Source organism: Stigmatopora nigra, chromosome 1 (assembly GCF_051989575.1).
Source record: "Stigmatopora nigra isolate UIUO_SnigA chromosome 1, RoL_Snig_1.1, whole genome shotgun sequence".
Classification (NCBI taxonomy): domain Eukaryota; kingdom Metazoa; phylum Chordata; class Actinopteri; order Syngnathiformes; family Syngnathidae; genus Stigmatopora; species Stigmatopora nigra.
The window spans coordinates 10139507-10155106 of NC_135508.1; the positions used below are offsets into that span (position 1 = coordinate 10139507).

Genomic DNA, 15600 nt, shown 5'->3' on the forward strand with positions numbered 1-15600 from the left:
CCTAATTTTTTTTATTTATTGCAGATACTGGATAATGCCATTGTGTAGGGAAGAGATGATGTTCACCTGTAATTAGGTTTGCATTCAAATGAATCTTGAGTATGGCTCAAGAAAAGGAGTTTTTGCTCATTTAGTTGAGTTGAAGCAATGCCCTATGTTGGCGTCTACATTTCTTGATCCGGAAACCCTAATCAGACCAAAAAAAGTAGAAGTTTGTTGACTAGGCGTAGACGTGTGACAAAGTCCACACTAGTTAGTGTTTATCTGCTAAACCAACTTTCATCAATAGAATTTTCCTTTTATTTACAGAAAAGCATCTGCCCTTATTTCAAACATTAACTTAATGCCAATAATCTGTCTTTTTTTATGTACTGCTTCAATTCACGTTTGATATTTTTGATTATGTGACTAAAAATGGGTGGATGTATGCCCAACTTGTGACAGGCATGCCAATAAGAGTCTGTTTGATTCCTGATTCTAATCATTTGTCCAAACAGTAGAAGAAAAATCAACTACTTTGGTTTGACATGAAACAATGCAACACGAGTCAACTTGTTCAGTGTACAAATAAGTCAGCAGGAGTGTTTTAGCAAAACGCCTATTTCCTGGACATTATTAGGGCTGAGGCATCAGCACTGCGGGGGTCTGCTACACCAATGATAAGGTCATTTGTTCTCCGAGTGCCCTCAACCAAAGATAAAACATTTATCCTCTCAATCTTGTGTCCTTTTGCTTCCAGCAGTGCAACATCTTCTTCGAGAAATTCAGCTGTAAAAAAGGGATTGGAAGCCTGAGATTATTTTCAGAAATAATGTTTTAAACAGCAATCGTGCAAATGAAGAGTATCAAATGATGTCAACATAACTAAAGTGATGTTCGAGGGGAAAAAATGAATTGCAATTTTGTTAAATTATTAAGGAATGTGGGAAAAAAACGTACCATCAACTAGTAGGGTGTCTGGCTCCAGCTGTGGATGGAGCCTACCAAATGCTAAACTGTCACTCATGTTTTCACGTGAGGACAAAATATTCAACAGCACCTGTGAAAGATAACAAAACAACAATGGCAGTAAATGAATAAAGGTACAATTATTTTAAAAAAGTGAGAGAGAATGCTCCTGAATGTTTTAAAATACTAAAACTCATTCCAAAAATGTTGCACTGGACTTCAAAGCTTATCACCTGAGTGAGGCCGCTTAAGGATTTTGCCCCATTTGAGGATCCAACTGCAATATATGTACCGCACAGTCCGTTGGATGGCCTCACTGCAGTGGGCATCAAGAACGACAGTGGTCTCTTCCCAGGTTGAAGGCTGTTATACTAATGAAATCAACCACGTTAGCCAAGAGGATAACGAACTATCATCTGACATCATAAAATATAAACATGCACATGCATACTTACAGGGTTAGGTGTAGAGGTTTGGGTTTTATTAGGCCAAGAGAAGGCCATTATTTGGCTGTTCAAAAGGATTCCAGAAGGAGTCACAATCCGGCTGCCAAATGGTTTATTTAGGGAACTAAGAAGAAAATTGGATTTAGTCTGCGACTGTTTTTACTTCATAGGTCCCTTTGATCAATCTCCACGTCCCCCACAAAATAAGTCTGACCTGGGATAAAGTTTGATATCTATGCCGTTTGTTAATGTATTGCATTAGATCAATTAAGTAAAACATTTGGGGATTTGAATTTTTTGACCCTATTATCTTACAAACGTTGATTAAAAAGAACACAAAAGTAAAACCAAATGGGGTATCTACAACTAAAAACAAACAAAATGAGCAAGCCCACCTTACAACTGAAACAATGTGGTCATCTGGACCCATGACTATAACCTGAGCAGCTACTGCATCATCCTCCAAACCAAACAAGGGGGTGTAGTGGCTGGCAGGAAAGGCTTGAGAGTCATTGATCATTTGGCGAAGCAAAGATGCCTGTTGTTTGCTTAGAAATCAGACACGTGAAGCTTTAATTAACGAGCCTGACAGAAAATGAGATATTTGAATGCCACGCTTACCTCATCATCTTGCTGACCATCTCAGAGATTGAAGTCTCAAATATGGGGTCTCCTAGCCCACTTGCCAGGGCCAGAGCTATTTTCACAGACTGGAAACAACGATCGATGAATAACTGTGTTGTACTATATTTGATTTTTGACAAGATATAGTAAAAGGTCACAATACTACCTCTGCAGTCCTGTGATAGATGTTCTTCTTGGGCACGTGCTTGGTGATGTTGTAACCTTCGAGAATGTTAAGGGCTGCGATCAACCCAATACCTGCATGAGGAGCTGGAGTCGCCATCACATGGTGTCCTCCATTATACACCCAAAGACAACTATGTCATTTCTTTTGTTTCTGTCATAAAAATGAGTGGCAACAATTAAGAAAGTAAATGAGGAAGGAAATGAGTATTCACCCTGATAGTTGATATTGGCTGCTTGCTGCAGGACTGTGCTGTAGTTACCCAAGTCGTCTTCAGTGAGGACTCCATTGTTTACACGTACCTTCAGAAATGAGGAAAACAGAATCATGCAATCGTCCAGTGTTGAGTTATGACTTAAATTCAAGCAGTTATTTGAATAAATGTTTGCTCTGAATTTTGATTTAAAAAAAAAACTGTGATATGAACAATATATTGTGGTATTAGACTCAACTTGGCTGTCACTCCACAACAAGAAACAGTTTGGCATAGTTAATAAAATACTAGGAGTAAAAGGGTTCTAGCCAATCCCAGTTTGTATGCTGTCAAACTAGACCTACACCTAAAACAAACAAAGGGACATTGTATATTTAAAACAACCACTTATTAGTATACCTTGCTTTTGAGTCTGCAAGCACACTGCTGATGTATGATAGGAGCCATAGACAGCCTTAATAAGGAATAGCATTTACTGTATGAGGTGGTCTTACATTTTTATGTTTTTTAATTGAATCATTATTTCTTAAAGACACCAAAAATGGCGTACCAAAACATTTAGACATTCTACATTTAACAATACTTATAGATACACATTCTTTATTTTTGGAAAACAATGACAATAACTAAGTAAAATGTGTTTGTCTGCATAACTGTATTATTCTGTCCCTTGGTGGTAATTGCCAGTATGTCATTACTGTGTTCAATAAAGTACAATATTAAAGTGTCCTGATTTCCTTATTAAAAACATTTCACACAACCCACTGAATTACTTACATTCGCTCTAAATGAACTCATAAATGTGATGCAAATATGTACTGATGGATCAAGGTACAAGTCAAACTGATGGCACAATGAATTGTTAAATCCCTAATATACAATATGAGTACCAAGTATTTTATGCAACGGTACAAATGCTGAGGAAGAATGTTTGGAATGAATGAACTGGAAAGTATAATCATATCTGGGGATGGGTGAAATGTTTACCGCAGAGACAATTTCCTGTGTCAGGTTTCCACTGTAGAACTCTGATATCCCCTTTTCTGCAACAGCATACAAGATACTGGCCAAATCCAGGCGTCTGCTCAACAGCCCAAAGAGGGCAGCTTGGCCATTAGGGAGGAAAATATCCCGAAAAGCATCTGAAATGTTCTGCTTCTGAATTTTAGCAAGTGCTTCAGCTAGGAATACAAATAAAAATAAAAAACATTGCAACATATTCCAAACATTTCAATAGTGACAATCACAAATCCCCAATACTATTACTTACCTAACTCATGAGTGACATTAAATCCATCTCTAGCCAAATCTGCTGCCACGGTAACCACATCCTTCCAAGACAGTCTGGGAAAATTACATGTCATTAAAGGTTGGCTTTGTCATCCAAGGTTTAAAAAATTTAAAACTACTTCACCGATTTGTCATGTATAAATGTTCTTTGAGTAAAGGAAGTCAGGAACTCATGTGTGGTGCTAACCAACAGCTCATTAATCTGCTCTATATAGTGTTCAATACAATGCATGGTCGAAGTTCACAAATGCTAATCCATGTCAGTAAAGAAAAATCTTTCTAATGACACATTCAGATTACCTATTAATTAAGAGAAACTCAAACCAATCCTTAAAATAGTCTAATCTAGGTTTTCTTTTGCAAATCAGTCAATGCAAATCATATTAAAACAATCAAAAACAATACACAATTAAATCAAAATATGTTATTGAATACCTCCCATAAAGTTGGTGTGCTTGATGCATTCCACTGAGCATTCCTGGTACTCCAACAAGCAAACCGGGCTGAAAGGCACATGAAACAAGTCATTAAGACCCTCTGATGCATGAATTAGGTTTTTGGGGATTTTTTTTTTTTGTTATTCTTCATGCTTTAAAAAAGGTTACGTTTTAGTATCTGTCCACTGCATTAACTAATAAGCAATTAGAAGTAGAGCATTCCTAACAGGTAACTGGGAAAAAAAATCCTCACGTTGAAATCAAGGTTTGTTTGGAGTAACTCTTCCCGAATGGCAGTCGGCGCCGTTTCACTGAAGTCAATGACCCTCGTCTCATTTTTCCGGATATCGTGCACCAACATAACTCCCCCTCTAAAGAAACCACACAGACATTTTGTAATATACATATTGCCATAAGAATGGTTTTCCCCAAACAACTCACCCTCCCAAACCAGAGGTGTGAGGGTGTACAATGCCCAAACAGAGTGCTGCAGCAATGGCAGCATCCACACTGGACCCTTGCCTCCCCAAAACGTCAAACCCGAGGGACGTACACTGAGCCACATCTGTCACCACTGCTCCTTGGTGAAAGACCTACCACGGAAAATAAGGTTGTCATCAGGAAGTGTACATTTGTCGACATTACACGTCAGTTAATGATTGAGAAAAACAAACCCTGTTAATGTCAGTTCCTACCTGAGGGTCTCCAAAGTAGATCTGCACAATAAGTGCAATGGTGACTCCCGTAGCAAAGGTAAGACCTGCTGTGATGATGACTTTAAGTCCATCCCGTTGGCAAGCGCAATCTTGCGTAAAAGGGTCTGTTGTTGTCTCCCTTAAGGACACGCCATCTTGGTAGGCTAAGTCAGATGCAGAAGATGGAAGACGCTGAAGACGAGCAGATTGCAAAAACCCAATGGGGTCTAGGATGTGAAAATATAAAAGGAGATTTATAACCAACACTCTTTTTCTCCAGCGCTTTAATGCATGTAACACGCTAATTGAGTTTAGAACATCCTGCATGAAGGACTTCAAAAGGAGAATTGAAGTGGCGTGGTATTCCTCACCTGATTCTGGCTCACCCAAGACGTAATCATCCTTGCGAGATTTGAACGCACCATCCCCTTGCATCACCTCGTCCTCTGGCAACCTGGGAAAGCTAGTGATGCTCATGTAGTCCACTGGCGAATAGGCACTGCCCAGCGTCGTCTCTGGAGTCACATCTTTCGCCACCACAGATTTGTCAGGGTTCCCTGACACTAATTCCGGGGATGTATTATTGTGCATGGCTATTCCTTTTAGTCGGTCCTATCCTGTAAAATACAAATCAAGAACCAAGGTCATCATCCTTCTGAGTCTCCTTGAGGTCCCAACTGAAAAATATTTCCTCTGCTGATAATTTGAGGAAATTTACCATTTATCTGGACATTTTTAGGGCCCCAATTTTGTTGGGAAACCAGTGAGTTGCTCCTATGATGGCGCACTTCGGAATCTGGGCTAAGAGGAACCTGCAGAACATAAAGAAACGTGCATCATTTCATTTTCTTAATCGCCCCCTTTAAAACGAACACGTCTAGACAAGCTGGCCACGTAGTTATGACACTACATTCACCTATAATGAACAAGCAAACAGCGCAACATATAGTCAAGGTATTAACATAACCTGTAAAGCAGGTTCGGTGCGTTCCATGCAAACGCTAGCTAACAAGTCCTGGCTAATTCCGGTACTAAATCAGAGCTAGGCCCGAAGACAGCACAATCATATTTTCATTTAAATACCATTTTGATGAGTAAAAAAATAATCAATAATATGTTTTCGTGGTTTAAAACATTTGGCGCCTGCAGTATGAATTGCAAGGGTAGAATTGAAGAGAGCTCGTACTCGTACTGGAATGTGTCCAACCAATATTATTAGTAGTATTGATACAGAACCAGCCATCGACATTGAAGTGGTACAACAACATCATTGCATATACTCTCGTATGTCCACCAACGAGATCGTCTAAGTATACTACTAAGTAGCGCTAGTCAGTCATACTTACTTCAGACGACGATGTGTTGACGAGGCTAGCAGGTGTCCTATTCCTTAGTGCCAATTGTTCTGCTATTTAAACATGACCACGATTTAATAATCGCCAATCTTCCAAAAAAACAAGTTAGGCGGGCAACGCAATTTTGTAATCCGAATTGTGATCGTGGTTACCTGCTCGACGTACATGTCCTGTTGCTGTCGGCTTCTTCCTCGCATTCTTCTCCTCTTCCTCCTGCCCCCCGCCCACCTCAACATGTCATACATCCCATACATTAAAACACACCAAGCCCTCTTTCCAAAAGTGAAGCCTTGAAACTATTATATTCTACTTAAATTAAATGATATTAAAAAGGTCATCCATATCACAATATTTACTATTATTACTGTAATATACTTAATATCATTTTATGCATTGAAAAGTGGTGAAAATTTTTAACAACGTGATATCCTCAAATATTTGAGCTTTGTCTATCTAACATTTTTTCCTGCATTTAAAAAGTCGTGAAAAATACAAAAACACAATAAAATTCTCAAATCTTTTGAGCTTTGTCCAAGATTATTTCCTACGTTTAAAAAGCCATGAAAAACAAAACATTAAATATATAGTAATACTCTCAAATTTTTGGTCTAAACAACATTGTGCCTCTGCAAATGAGTTGTACATTATTCTTGGGCTTTATAGATGTTTACAGATGGAAACAATTGTGTGTAGATTTTTAAAAAAGTCAATGGCATTTGAGAAAAGGGGATGTTGTATGACATCTTTGGTAGTGAGTTAAAAGCAGAGGAAAAATAGGTACTTTGCATATATACGAGGCTATGTGTCTGCGTAAATGTTCTTTATTTAAATTGTAAATGTATGTAAAAAAAATATACCGCATTTTGTTCTTTTTTTTTGCATTGCATTCTCCTAACACTGCGTCCCACGCAAGAATAATGACACAAGATTCAGGCGTTAACCTGAGAATTTATTGTGTTGTTTTCGAGTGTGGTTTTGTTGGTGGATACCTTTTTTTCTGAATGGATGCTGGAATAGCCATCAGTTCATTTTGCATAGGTTTTGCCTGTCTGTGAACCAGTGTCCACATTAGGGATGGAAAAAATCACAAAAACCATGCAGTAGTGAAAGGCACAATCACCATAAATATCAGATACACCACATTTTTATGTGTCTAAATATTTCATTTCACGGGGAGGTGTGTAGTTTTTTTTTAGATGTAACATGAGCCAAAGCCCAAGGTGTTGGTTGGTAAGCTGCCATCTTTTCAGGGGACAGCATAAACTCCACATACCCCCCAGACATTCAGTGTTTTTCATTTAAACATCCTAGCTCTAACTACTATACAAGAAAATACAAGCAGATTGTTATGAATTTTTATACATAAACATCATTTGCTTTCTTTAAATATAAACTGTCTCCTGCCTAATCATTTACCTGTCCACACACGCTTTCAGCACAGGTGTTTAACACACGGTATATATCCACTCCCTCTCTACACAATGTCTTTTTTTCTAGACGCACAAAATGTCCAATGCTTACCCACAACACACTGATAATACATTTCCTTAAATGACACAGGCTGGGATGGAAGTCAAAATAAACACAATAATTTTGCTGACACACAGCTCAATCTTTGCAAGCATGCACACCCACCCACCCTCTCTCTCCCATTTATAGATCTGAAGATCAAAAATTCAGTTGAGCATACTCTTTCATGTTTACACTTCACAATTTGAATAGAATAAACAAAGGGGGTAGAAATAAATTAATATATTTTTGGGAGATTATCTGAAAAAATGAATTTAAAAGGAAAAGATAACTATTTGGAAAGATTATTTTAAAACACACTCATCCCATTTCCAGAGAATGTGAATGCATCACCGCTTACCAACTAATTCTTTAGAACTAGCAGCTTGGATTGCATTACAACCACGTCACTGTCCTCACAAGAGGCATGATGAACCTATGGCACATCAACTCTAAGCTTTGTATGATTTTCTGTCCACTCCTTAGTAAATGTGACTCAAAATGAGACAAACATTGCTTTTTTTTGCTTATCCATTTTGTGAAAGAGCACCAAAGTGATGCAAAGGGAATATTCACCTTAAAACCCATTGAACCAAAATAGTGTGGACTCAGGTCTCGAGGCATTTTGACATCTAACAGAGCACTATGAATTGTTTTTTTTTAGAACATTTACAAGAATATTTAAGGAGTAGCATAATGAATGTATTCTTGGGAGGCAAATGGAAACAGTCACAAAAGAAAAACACAAGCACACAGCACACCACTAAAACTTTTTGACTCACAAAAATGTATGATAGTGCAAACATACATCCATGTCTCCAATAATATACAAACGTTTGTTTACTATTCAGCACCATAGTTTACTATTGTTTTATACATGTCAGAACTGAACTTCCAATAGGTAAATGTGACACGTGGGATAAAATAAACGATGGAACTGTGTATTTTTTTTTCTCTTTTGGGATGAAAACAACGGAGGTAAAAAAAATCACAATACACACAGTGGCTGGTGTGTACTGGGCACGTTGCTTCATCTGGTGGATCACACATTGTCATATTATTTGCTATCTGACAAAGTTTGAATATTTATATACCTTCTCTTCTTGACTTGTTATTAGCAAAGCACTGCAGAGACTGTTAAACAAAACAAAATAAAGTTATCCCATTAATATCGATCTATACATTTACTGTAATCGTATCATATATTGTTACCCAAATGTAGAGCCTGTTATTGATGATTTTGCTTGTATTCCTGTACCTTTAGCCATGGAAATTCTGGATGCACTTTGATAACCAATTTAAAAAGGAAAAATGGGTCTCTTCTTTTGCCATTGAGCTAATATTATTGTTTTTAATCCAAGTGGATGTGTTGTTTCATTTAATCTTTAGTCTGGTTCACTCTCAGTTTTAGAAAAGGTTCTACTTGTTGACTTTATCTCCAAGATGTGAGAAATAACACAATTCTAAGTTCCTGTGTTGCAAACACAATTGGTTTTGTGCTTTTCATCTCACAATTGTCACACTTTGTGTATACACGTCCATTTGTTTACCGACAAGAAAAAAAAGTTGATATATTAACAAAAAAAAACGGAAGAAATAATGAGCTATTTTTTTGCAAATAAAATTCAGTGTTGTCGCAGCCATGCAAAGTTCCCACTATTTTCTGTTCAGTCAGTGAAGAATAATTAAATTAAAATCACTTCCATTAAGTTATTCCATATATCGTAAATTTAGTCTAATGATATATTTGGTAATGGTTCAGTAAAACAAGATTATAAGAAGTTTAAGAGAAGATTTAAAAAAAAAAAAACTTTTTTTGACTCTTTTCTGAATATTTTTTCTGGACATTGCAGCAGGTATAGTTAAATCATATTTAGTAGGACTACTCAGAGTGCTTATGGGCATAAGAGTGAGAATATAATATACTAAAACCTCAAGGAGACAAAAAGAATGCACTCAATACGTATGAAGTTGATTATGCTCATCATATGCCCTCAGAGGGTCTCGGGGGTCTAGTGGCAGAAGTTACGCTTGCTGGGTTGATGCAGGAAGGTGTTTCTAGCGTGACTGGCGTGGCGAGGAATCTGCTCCCTGCTGCGGTTCTGGCGTTGGATGCGGTTACGGCTCAATTGACGCCTCTCCATGCGAGCTTTGCTACGTTGGACTCTGGCCACTTGGGCGACCTTTGGTTGGACATAAGGTCCAAAACTCACCCTGAATGGCCCAGGGGTGTGGGTGGCAGCAGTTGGCTCAGCCACTCTGCTGTAAGAGGTAAGACAAAACAAAGTAGTTGCCGAGATACTCATCATGAGGTTTAGGGGTACAAAGAAAATGTGTTGTGTTTCTCACCTCACACTACTACTGGCCATGCTCACAATGCTTTCCTCACCCACCACGGAGAGGTTGCTGTTAGACACCATGGACAGGTTGCTTGGCGAAACATAAACGGACATGCTGGGGTGCTCGATGAGCAGGTCCTCCATTGGGCTCGCCTCCGCTGTAGCACCCTCTGCAGTGAAACATGGGGGAGGGGTGACAAACCAGCTCTCATCCATGCAGCCTCTCTCCGAGCCTGCCCTACTGCTATCCCCACTGCCCCCACACTCGCTCCCAGCAGGGGAAGTTGACTGGGCGGAGGAGGCTGTGGATAGTCTGGTCCGTCTTGACAATGTCGCCACGGGGTCTGGCGCTATTACTGCCCCATTCGCCCGGTCGTTACGTGTTCTCCGACGCTTGTTTGGTGGGCGTGCGATATTAGTTTGGCATTCAGTCCGCACATGAGCATCTTCAAGGTTTGGTTCTTTACTGTCTGGAAATGGACTTGCGATAATAAGTTGGGCCTGGGTCTCATGGTCAGCCGGTGTCACACAACCAGATTCATCTGAATGCGTGGCACACGTCAGATCAGGTTTGGAAAGGCCAATGAGGTGGAGGTGGACGGTGTTAATGCAAATGTGGTCCATTTTTAAAATGTCATGCAGGAGGTAGGGATCATTTTGTGACCATCACATACACACGCGCACACATACCAGTGTAGGGGATGTGAGGGTGTATACAAAAATTGGTGGGGATGGGGGAGAAAGGGCAAGGAGACACAAAACATAAAAGAGTCACATTAGTTGTGTTGACCCTCTTGGGTTTTGACTGTTTCTCCTATTTTCATTTTTTTGTCCTTTGATTGATGACTTCTAAAGCCACACTTCTTTAACAATTTACTTTGTCCTGTTTTTTATATATGGCTAAAACAACTCAGGTATTTCAGTCCCCATGACCTATATTTGATCAATTTTGGTCTACACCCCATCATACCCTTCACTTCACAACTTTATGTTTATGGAAGTGGGGACAGCACTTGTACTTACTCTTTAAACCGCATTTGAATTTTTCATATATTTATTTTTGTAACATCTTTACATTGTTGTAATTTAATTTACCAAAAGATATTATCAAGTCAACAAAGTACAGGTAAAACTCACCGGAAAGGTTGACCAGCATCCATCCTTCCTCGTCCGCCTCAGTCACACAGGGATTGGGTCCCTTGAGCTCGGCTGCCACTTCTTCCACCTCCCCAAAAAGTAAGTTGCTGAGACGTTTAAACATGATGACTTGGCCTTAAGATTTGAAGACTTGAAGCCCAAAAAAAAGCTGTAGCTGCCTTTGAAAAGTTTTCGTTCTAAGTATTATTACTATGATTATTATTATTATTATTATTATTTGACTTTGCTTTTCTTTGCCCTTGCTTGATCTTGGTTTTTTGACAAGTGGAGGGTGGGCTTCAGTAGTGCAAAATGTAAGGTTTCACTTGGTTTGGAACAAAGGCCTGAAAGAGAGCAAAAACATTATGGTATTGAAAAGTTGTTTAAAACTCCTTCACTGACAATACATATTTTTATCTAAACAATATAATGCTTTTTTCCATATTTTTACATAGGCAGTTTTTGAAAATTGGTAATGGTAGTGCAACAAACAATATTGAAATTATGTAAACATGCATATGAAATAGATAAGATGGACATCATATACTGACGTATAGGACAAGGTTTAACATAAAAAGTGACAATTATGTAATAGTGTTCAAGTGAAGTTCATTATGTCTGCTGACAAGGATACATGTCAGTGAAGTATGACGCCCAGTCCTTATTTGGAGAACACAACTAGTATTAAGAATTAACTACTGAACAAAAGAACACCTAAACCAATGAGTAATACAGTTTAGAATTCTATGTACTTATTTATATCAAAAGCAATGTGTCATGTCTGTTGTAAACATTGGATAGACACTGAAGCCTCAAGCACTTGCAGTATGCAAACAAATAATGATCAGGGCTCCTCTGTATAAATGGTATAAACAGGGGCCTGGTTTGGGATACCAATAAAACTTTTTTTTTTTTTCATTTGCAATTATCCTTGCCCATTTGTGCCCTAAAAACATCTCATTTGCTCCTCGGGCATAGATTTTCTCTGCTCTGTAGCTAGGAAACTTGTGGAAAACTTATATTTTTGGACAAATATCATTACAAAAAGATAAAGAAATAAAATAAATTACACCTGCACGGCGACTATACCAACAAATCTTGTTTTTGATACCAAAAGTGGAGATTTTGCATAAAGGGGGCTGGGCCTGGTTTGTGGGCGTGGTCTAAGAATGAAAACAAGACGCTCTGACGTCACGCACTGGTCGCCCAGCCTAAAAAAAAAAGTGTCACAGGCGCAAACATAGGAAAATTCTCGGACACATTATGCATGACGCCGGACGAAACAGTGCATGGGCTAATCCTTAAAAAATGTCCACCATCGAATATTATTAATATGAATATGCCGCTAGCGTGATGTTAGATACTCAAAGGTCATCGGTCGATGAAAAATGAGTATATAACTCGAGGTAAAGCGGCAGACTAATGTGTCGGTCATGTATCCAGGTTACAGATGAATTATCCGTGTAAAGCTCTCGAGCTGAAGGGTCAAAGCAATGACAGTCGTGGCTCAGCGACGCAGAGCTCATAACAAGACGTCAATTCATATGAATTGGCGGAAATGAAAACGAAGCCGGGGTGGGAAAAAAAGATATAAAAATATATGTATAGAAAATAAGGAATACTAATGTTAGCCTTCCGCTCGAAAGAAAGATCACAACATCCGCCGTCGACTCCCCATCGAGCTTTTGGTGCAGCGGCTGCACAATACAGATCGGTTTCATCTTCCCAGCATAGGGCCTCGCAAAAAATACTAAACAAAACCCTCTTTGAATCGTAAAAAGATTTAGGCTGAGTAAATGACGAAACGCGATGGAATTTTTCAGTCATGACGGATGACATTTGAGGCATCTACACGTCTACATAACTGGATTAGCACCGAGGATGTGGAAAACAAAGCGATGAAAATATGCTTACCAGCCTTTGCGGTGTTAAATTCAAGTTGTAAACGTAATCACACACAGTAGGAAGGAAAATTCTTAAAGCATAGCTTTAGTAGATAGCCTTTAAGAGAGGTAGTTAAAGTACCATCGTATAAAAATAAAAAGGCTTTCTTCTCAGAAGAAGGGCTTCGTGTAATATATTTACACCGATGTTTCAGATCATAACATCTGCAGCTTTTCGAGCCTCTTTTTATCGTTAGTCCTCCTGTTTATTGCTGCCTCCAGCTGATCCTCAGATCAGTATGTGGAACGTACAAAACAGCTGATTGTGAGATCACAATACACAGAGACACGCCTTTGCTCCGCCCACAAGGAGCAAGCGGACCAATCAGAATCGTACACAAGCCACAAGCCCGAGTGCTGGGAAACAGCTAGGGTGGGGGCTGGGTCATGGAGACGTCAACCTGCAACAAGAGAGAAAGGAGGACATTCGGTTCACTGGCTGATCCCCAATCAGCTTAAAATCACCACGCCCCCTTTTCGGAATACACAGCTGGGGGATGGTAAACCGATTCTGGGTCTGCGCTTATATGACAGCCACCATAAGGGGCAGACAGGGATAAAAAATATATCTTTTTTTCCAAGTTATTTTTTATTTTTATTTATTTTTAATTCTTTTTTTAATATCAAATTTCTGTGCATTTTTTGATTAACTCTTGGCCCCGAAGCCCATCTGTGTAAACGTGCATTTTCAAATAATCTCCTGCACTTAACTAAATTTGTTTTCATTTACACACATACACATGAAGACATATACATGATATAATCTGTGTATATATATATATATATATATATATATATATATATATATATATATATATATATATATATATATATATATATATATATATATATATATATATATATATATATATATATATATATATATATATATATATATATATATATATATATATATATATATATATATATATATATATATATATATATATATATATATATATATATATATATATATATATATATATATATATATATATATATATATATATATATATATATATATATATATATATATATATATATATATATATATATATATATATATATATATATATATATATATATATATATATATATATATATATATATATATATATATATAAACTTTATTTTTTAGAAAATTTAGGAGCTTCAAATGTATATCAATCACAAAGTCAATGCCCTCACCAAGGTTTGCTACCAGTCGATCGCTAAGGTACTATTGGTAGATCGCATGACAGTAAGATTTGCTCCAGGGATTGGATTTGTAGTAAAATAATATATGGGACTTGAGCTGCAAAACAGCGTCATTGTAAGTCCAAGGACAATTACTACCTGCCTACACCATATTGAGTCCTGCTGGCATCAGGTACATTATATCATCAGCATACATAACTGCTGACCTTTGTCAGCGGCCCGAAAAAAAAAAGTGTAGATCACGCAAAAAGTAGATCTTTGAGAAAAAGAGTTTCAGCCACCCTGGTCTACAGTTTCGACATCCTGAATGAAGACCTTACTAAACTCGGAGAGAACTTATCATCCTAAAAGGTGTCCCTTTTGCAGTCTTGGGCCACCTTTATGAAACTGCTGATTCACAAAAATAGAGCATCAGAACAAACTTGTACATGTGTTAGTGATTGTTAAAACTAATGACAATTTATGTTGAAAGATAACATAGTCAAGCAAGTATAGGGATTGCTATCACCTCAGCCTCTGAGTATAATGACAGTGGCTGTTTCAAAGTGGAAACAAATAATACATAAACAGATTTTAAATAGTGTTATTATGTCTGCCAGCACTTATTCCCCATAAAATTTAAAACAAAGATTATTTTTGCCTGTTAGTTGTTGTCATGCTGTCATCTGCCTCCTGGGAAATAATAGGAAAGGCTCCTTCTCTACATGGCTTTTGCTTTGTTAGGGCAAGATGATAAGGTTTCGGCCTATATAGTTACCAGATGCTAAGCAACTCAACGACACGCTATCAACTCACCACCGTCAATATGGGCATGCAAGAACATTTTGTGTGGTGCTCATGTTTTTTCTACTGTTGACTCTACTATTGCATATTTTCTCAGAAATTACACATATGGTAGAATTATCCTTTCAAATAATGAAAAATGTTCATTGAATCAATGCAAAATTCAGGTTTGGTTTGTGGGTCCTTTTAAAAAAAATCTGCAACACAAAGCCAAAGTTTAGACAGAAAATTCCCACAGTTTTCCCAAGCCAGCTGAAAAAAATAGGTGAAAGTTCAGAGCCGGGTCTTGCTCCCTGTGCGCATGTTTAGGTTCACAAATGTGACACAATGCTCTACCGGCACGTCAGTCTTTTCCCCAGCTGACTTCTAAAAAAACACAAAAGCACTTTTAAGCGCTTTGTAGGTATACGCGATGGTGGTTTAGAACTTTTGCAGCCAAAACTTGGTCATTACTTGTTTAAGTTGTCCTCTTTGATAGATTTTTATGTTTGAACAAATA

At 37.9% G+C, this 15600-nt stretch overlaps 2 protein-coding genes across 6 annotated transcripts; both read right to left on the minus strand.

Moving 5' to 3' along the window:
* Nucleotides 1–286: 286 nt before the first annotated feature.
* Nucleotides 287–6473, minus strand: ggt7 (gamma-glutamyltransferase 7). 4 transcript variants are annotated; one of them, XM_077717478.1, is made up of 18 exons: nucleotides 6346–6411; nucleotides 6185–6246; nucleotides 5557–5650; nucleotides 5210–5455; nucleotides 4839–5065; nucleotides 4585–4736; nucleotides 4397–4514; nucleotides 4142–4209; nucleotides 3687–3760; nucleotides 3404–3597; nucleotides 2417–2504; nucleotides 2185–2312; nucleotides 2016–2104; nucleotides 1790–1942; nucleotides 1404–1518; nucleotides 1182–1319; nucleotides 940–1039; nucleotides 287–768 (listed from the first exon to the last, which is right to left on the minus strand). In XM_077717478.1, exons 4-18 carry the CDS (start codon nucleotides 5427–5429, stop codon nucleotides 599–601), a joined length of 2034 nt encoding a protein of 677 aa, XP_077573604.1. In that variant the 5' UTR covers nucleotides 5430–5455; nucleotides 5557–5650; nucleotides 6185–6246; nucleotides 6346–6411; the 3' UTR covers nucleotides 287–598. The 4 variants fall into 4 exon arrangements, with proteins under 4 accessions (XP_077573604.1, XP_077573618.1, XP_077573599.1 ...); XM_077717492.1 differs by lacking the exon at nucleotides 6185–6246 and having other exon boundaries at nucleotides 4839–5002; nucleotides 6346–6473; XM_077717473.1 differs by lacking the exon at nucleotides 6185–6246 and having other exon boundaries at nucleotides 6346–6473.
* Nucleotides 6474–7121: 648 nt separating this feature from the next.
* Nucleotides 7122–13383, minus strand: tp53inp2b (tumor protein p53 inducible nuclear protein 2b). Of its 2 annotated transcripts, none has more exons than XM_077717546.1 (4): nucleotides 13093–13383; nucleotides 11179–11522; nucleotides 10052–10583; nucleotides 7122–9964 (listed from the first exon to the last, which is right to left on the minus strand). In XM_077717546.1, exons 2-4 carry the CDS (start codon nucleotides 11300–11302, stop codon nucleotides 9715–9717), a joined length of 906 nt encoding a protein of 301 aa, XP_077573672.1. In that variant the 5' UTR covers nucleotides 11303–11522; nucleotides 13093–13383; the 3' UTR covers nucleotides 7122–9714. The 2 variants fall into 2 exon arrangements, with proteins under 2 accessions (XP_077573672.1, XP_077573679.1); XM_077717553.1 differs by having other exon boundaries at nucleotides 10052–10211; nucleotides 13093–13382.
* Between the last annotated feature and the right edge of the window lie 2217 nt (nucleotides 13384–15600).

Bases quoted from the DNA above. Each gene is read 5' to 3' on its own strand.
- tp53inp2b (XM_077717546.1), bottom strand. From the start codon at position 11,302: ATGTTTAAACGTCTCAGCAACTTACTTTTTGGGGAGGTGGAAGAAGTG. The intron at 10,584-11,178 runs GTGAGTTTTACC...CCACGCATTCAG, and splicing joins GATGCTGGTCAACCTTTCCG to ATGAATCTGGTTGTGTGACA. The intron at 9,965-10,051 runs GTGAGAAACACA...TACCTCTTACAG, and splicing joins ATGGCCAGTAGTAGTGTGAG to CAGAGTGGCTGAGCCAACTG.
- ggt7 (XM_077717473.1), bottom strand. From the start codon at position 5,429: ATGCACAATAATACATCCCCGGAATTAGTGTCAGGGAACCCTGACAAA. The intron at 3,761-4,141 runs GTATTCAATAAC...TAATTTTCCCAG, and splicing joins GCACACCAACTTTATGGGAG to ACTGTCTTGGAAGGATGTGG. The intron at 769-939 runs GTACGTTTTTTT...CCTTTTTTACAG, and splicing joins AGACACCCTACTAGTTGATG to CTGAATTTCTCGAAGAAGAT.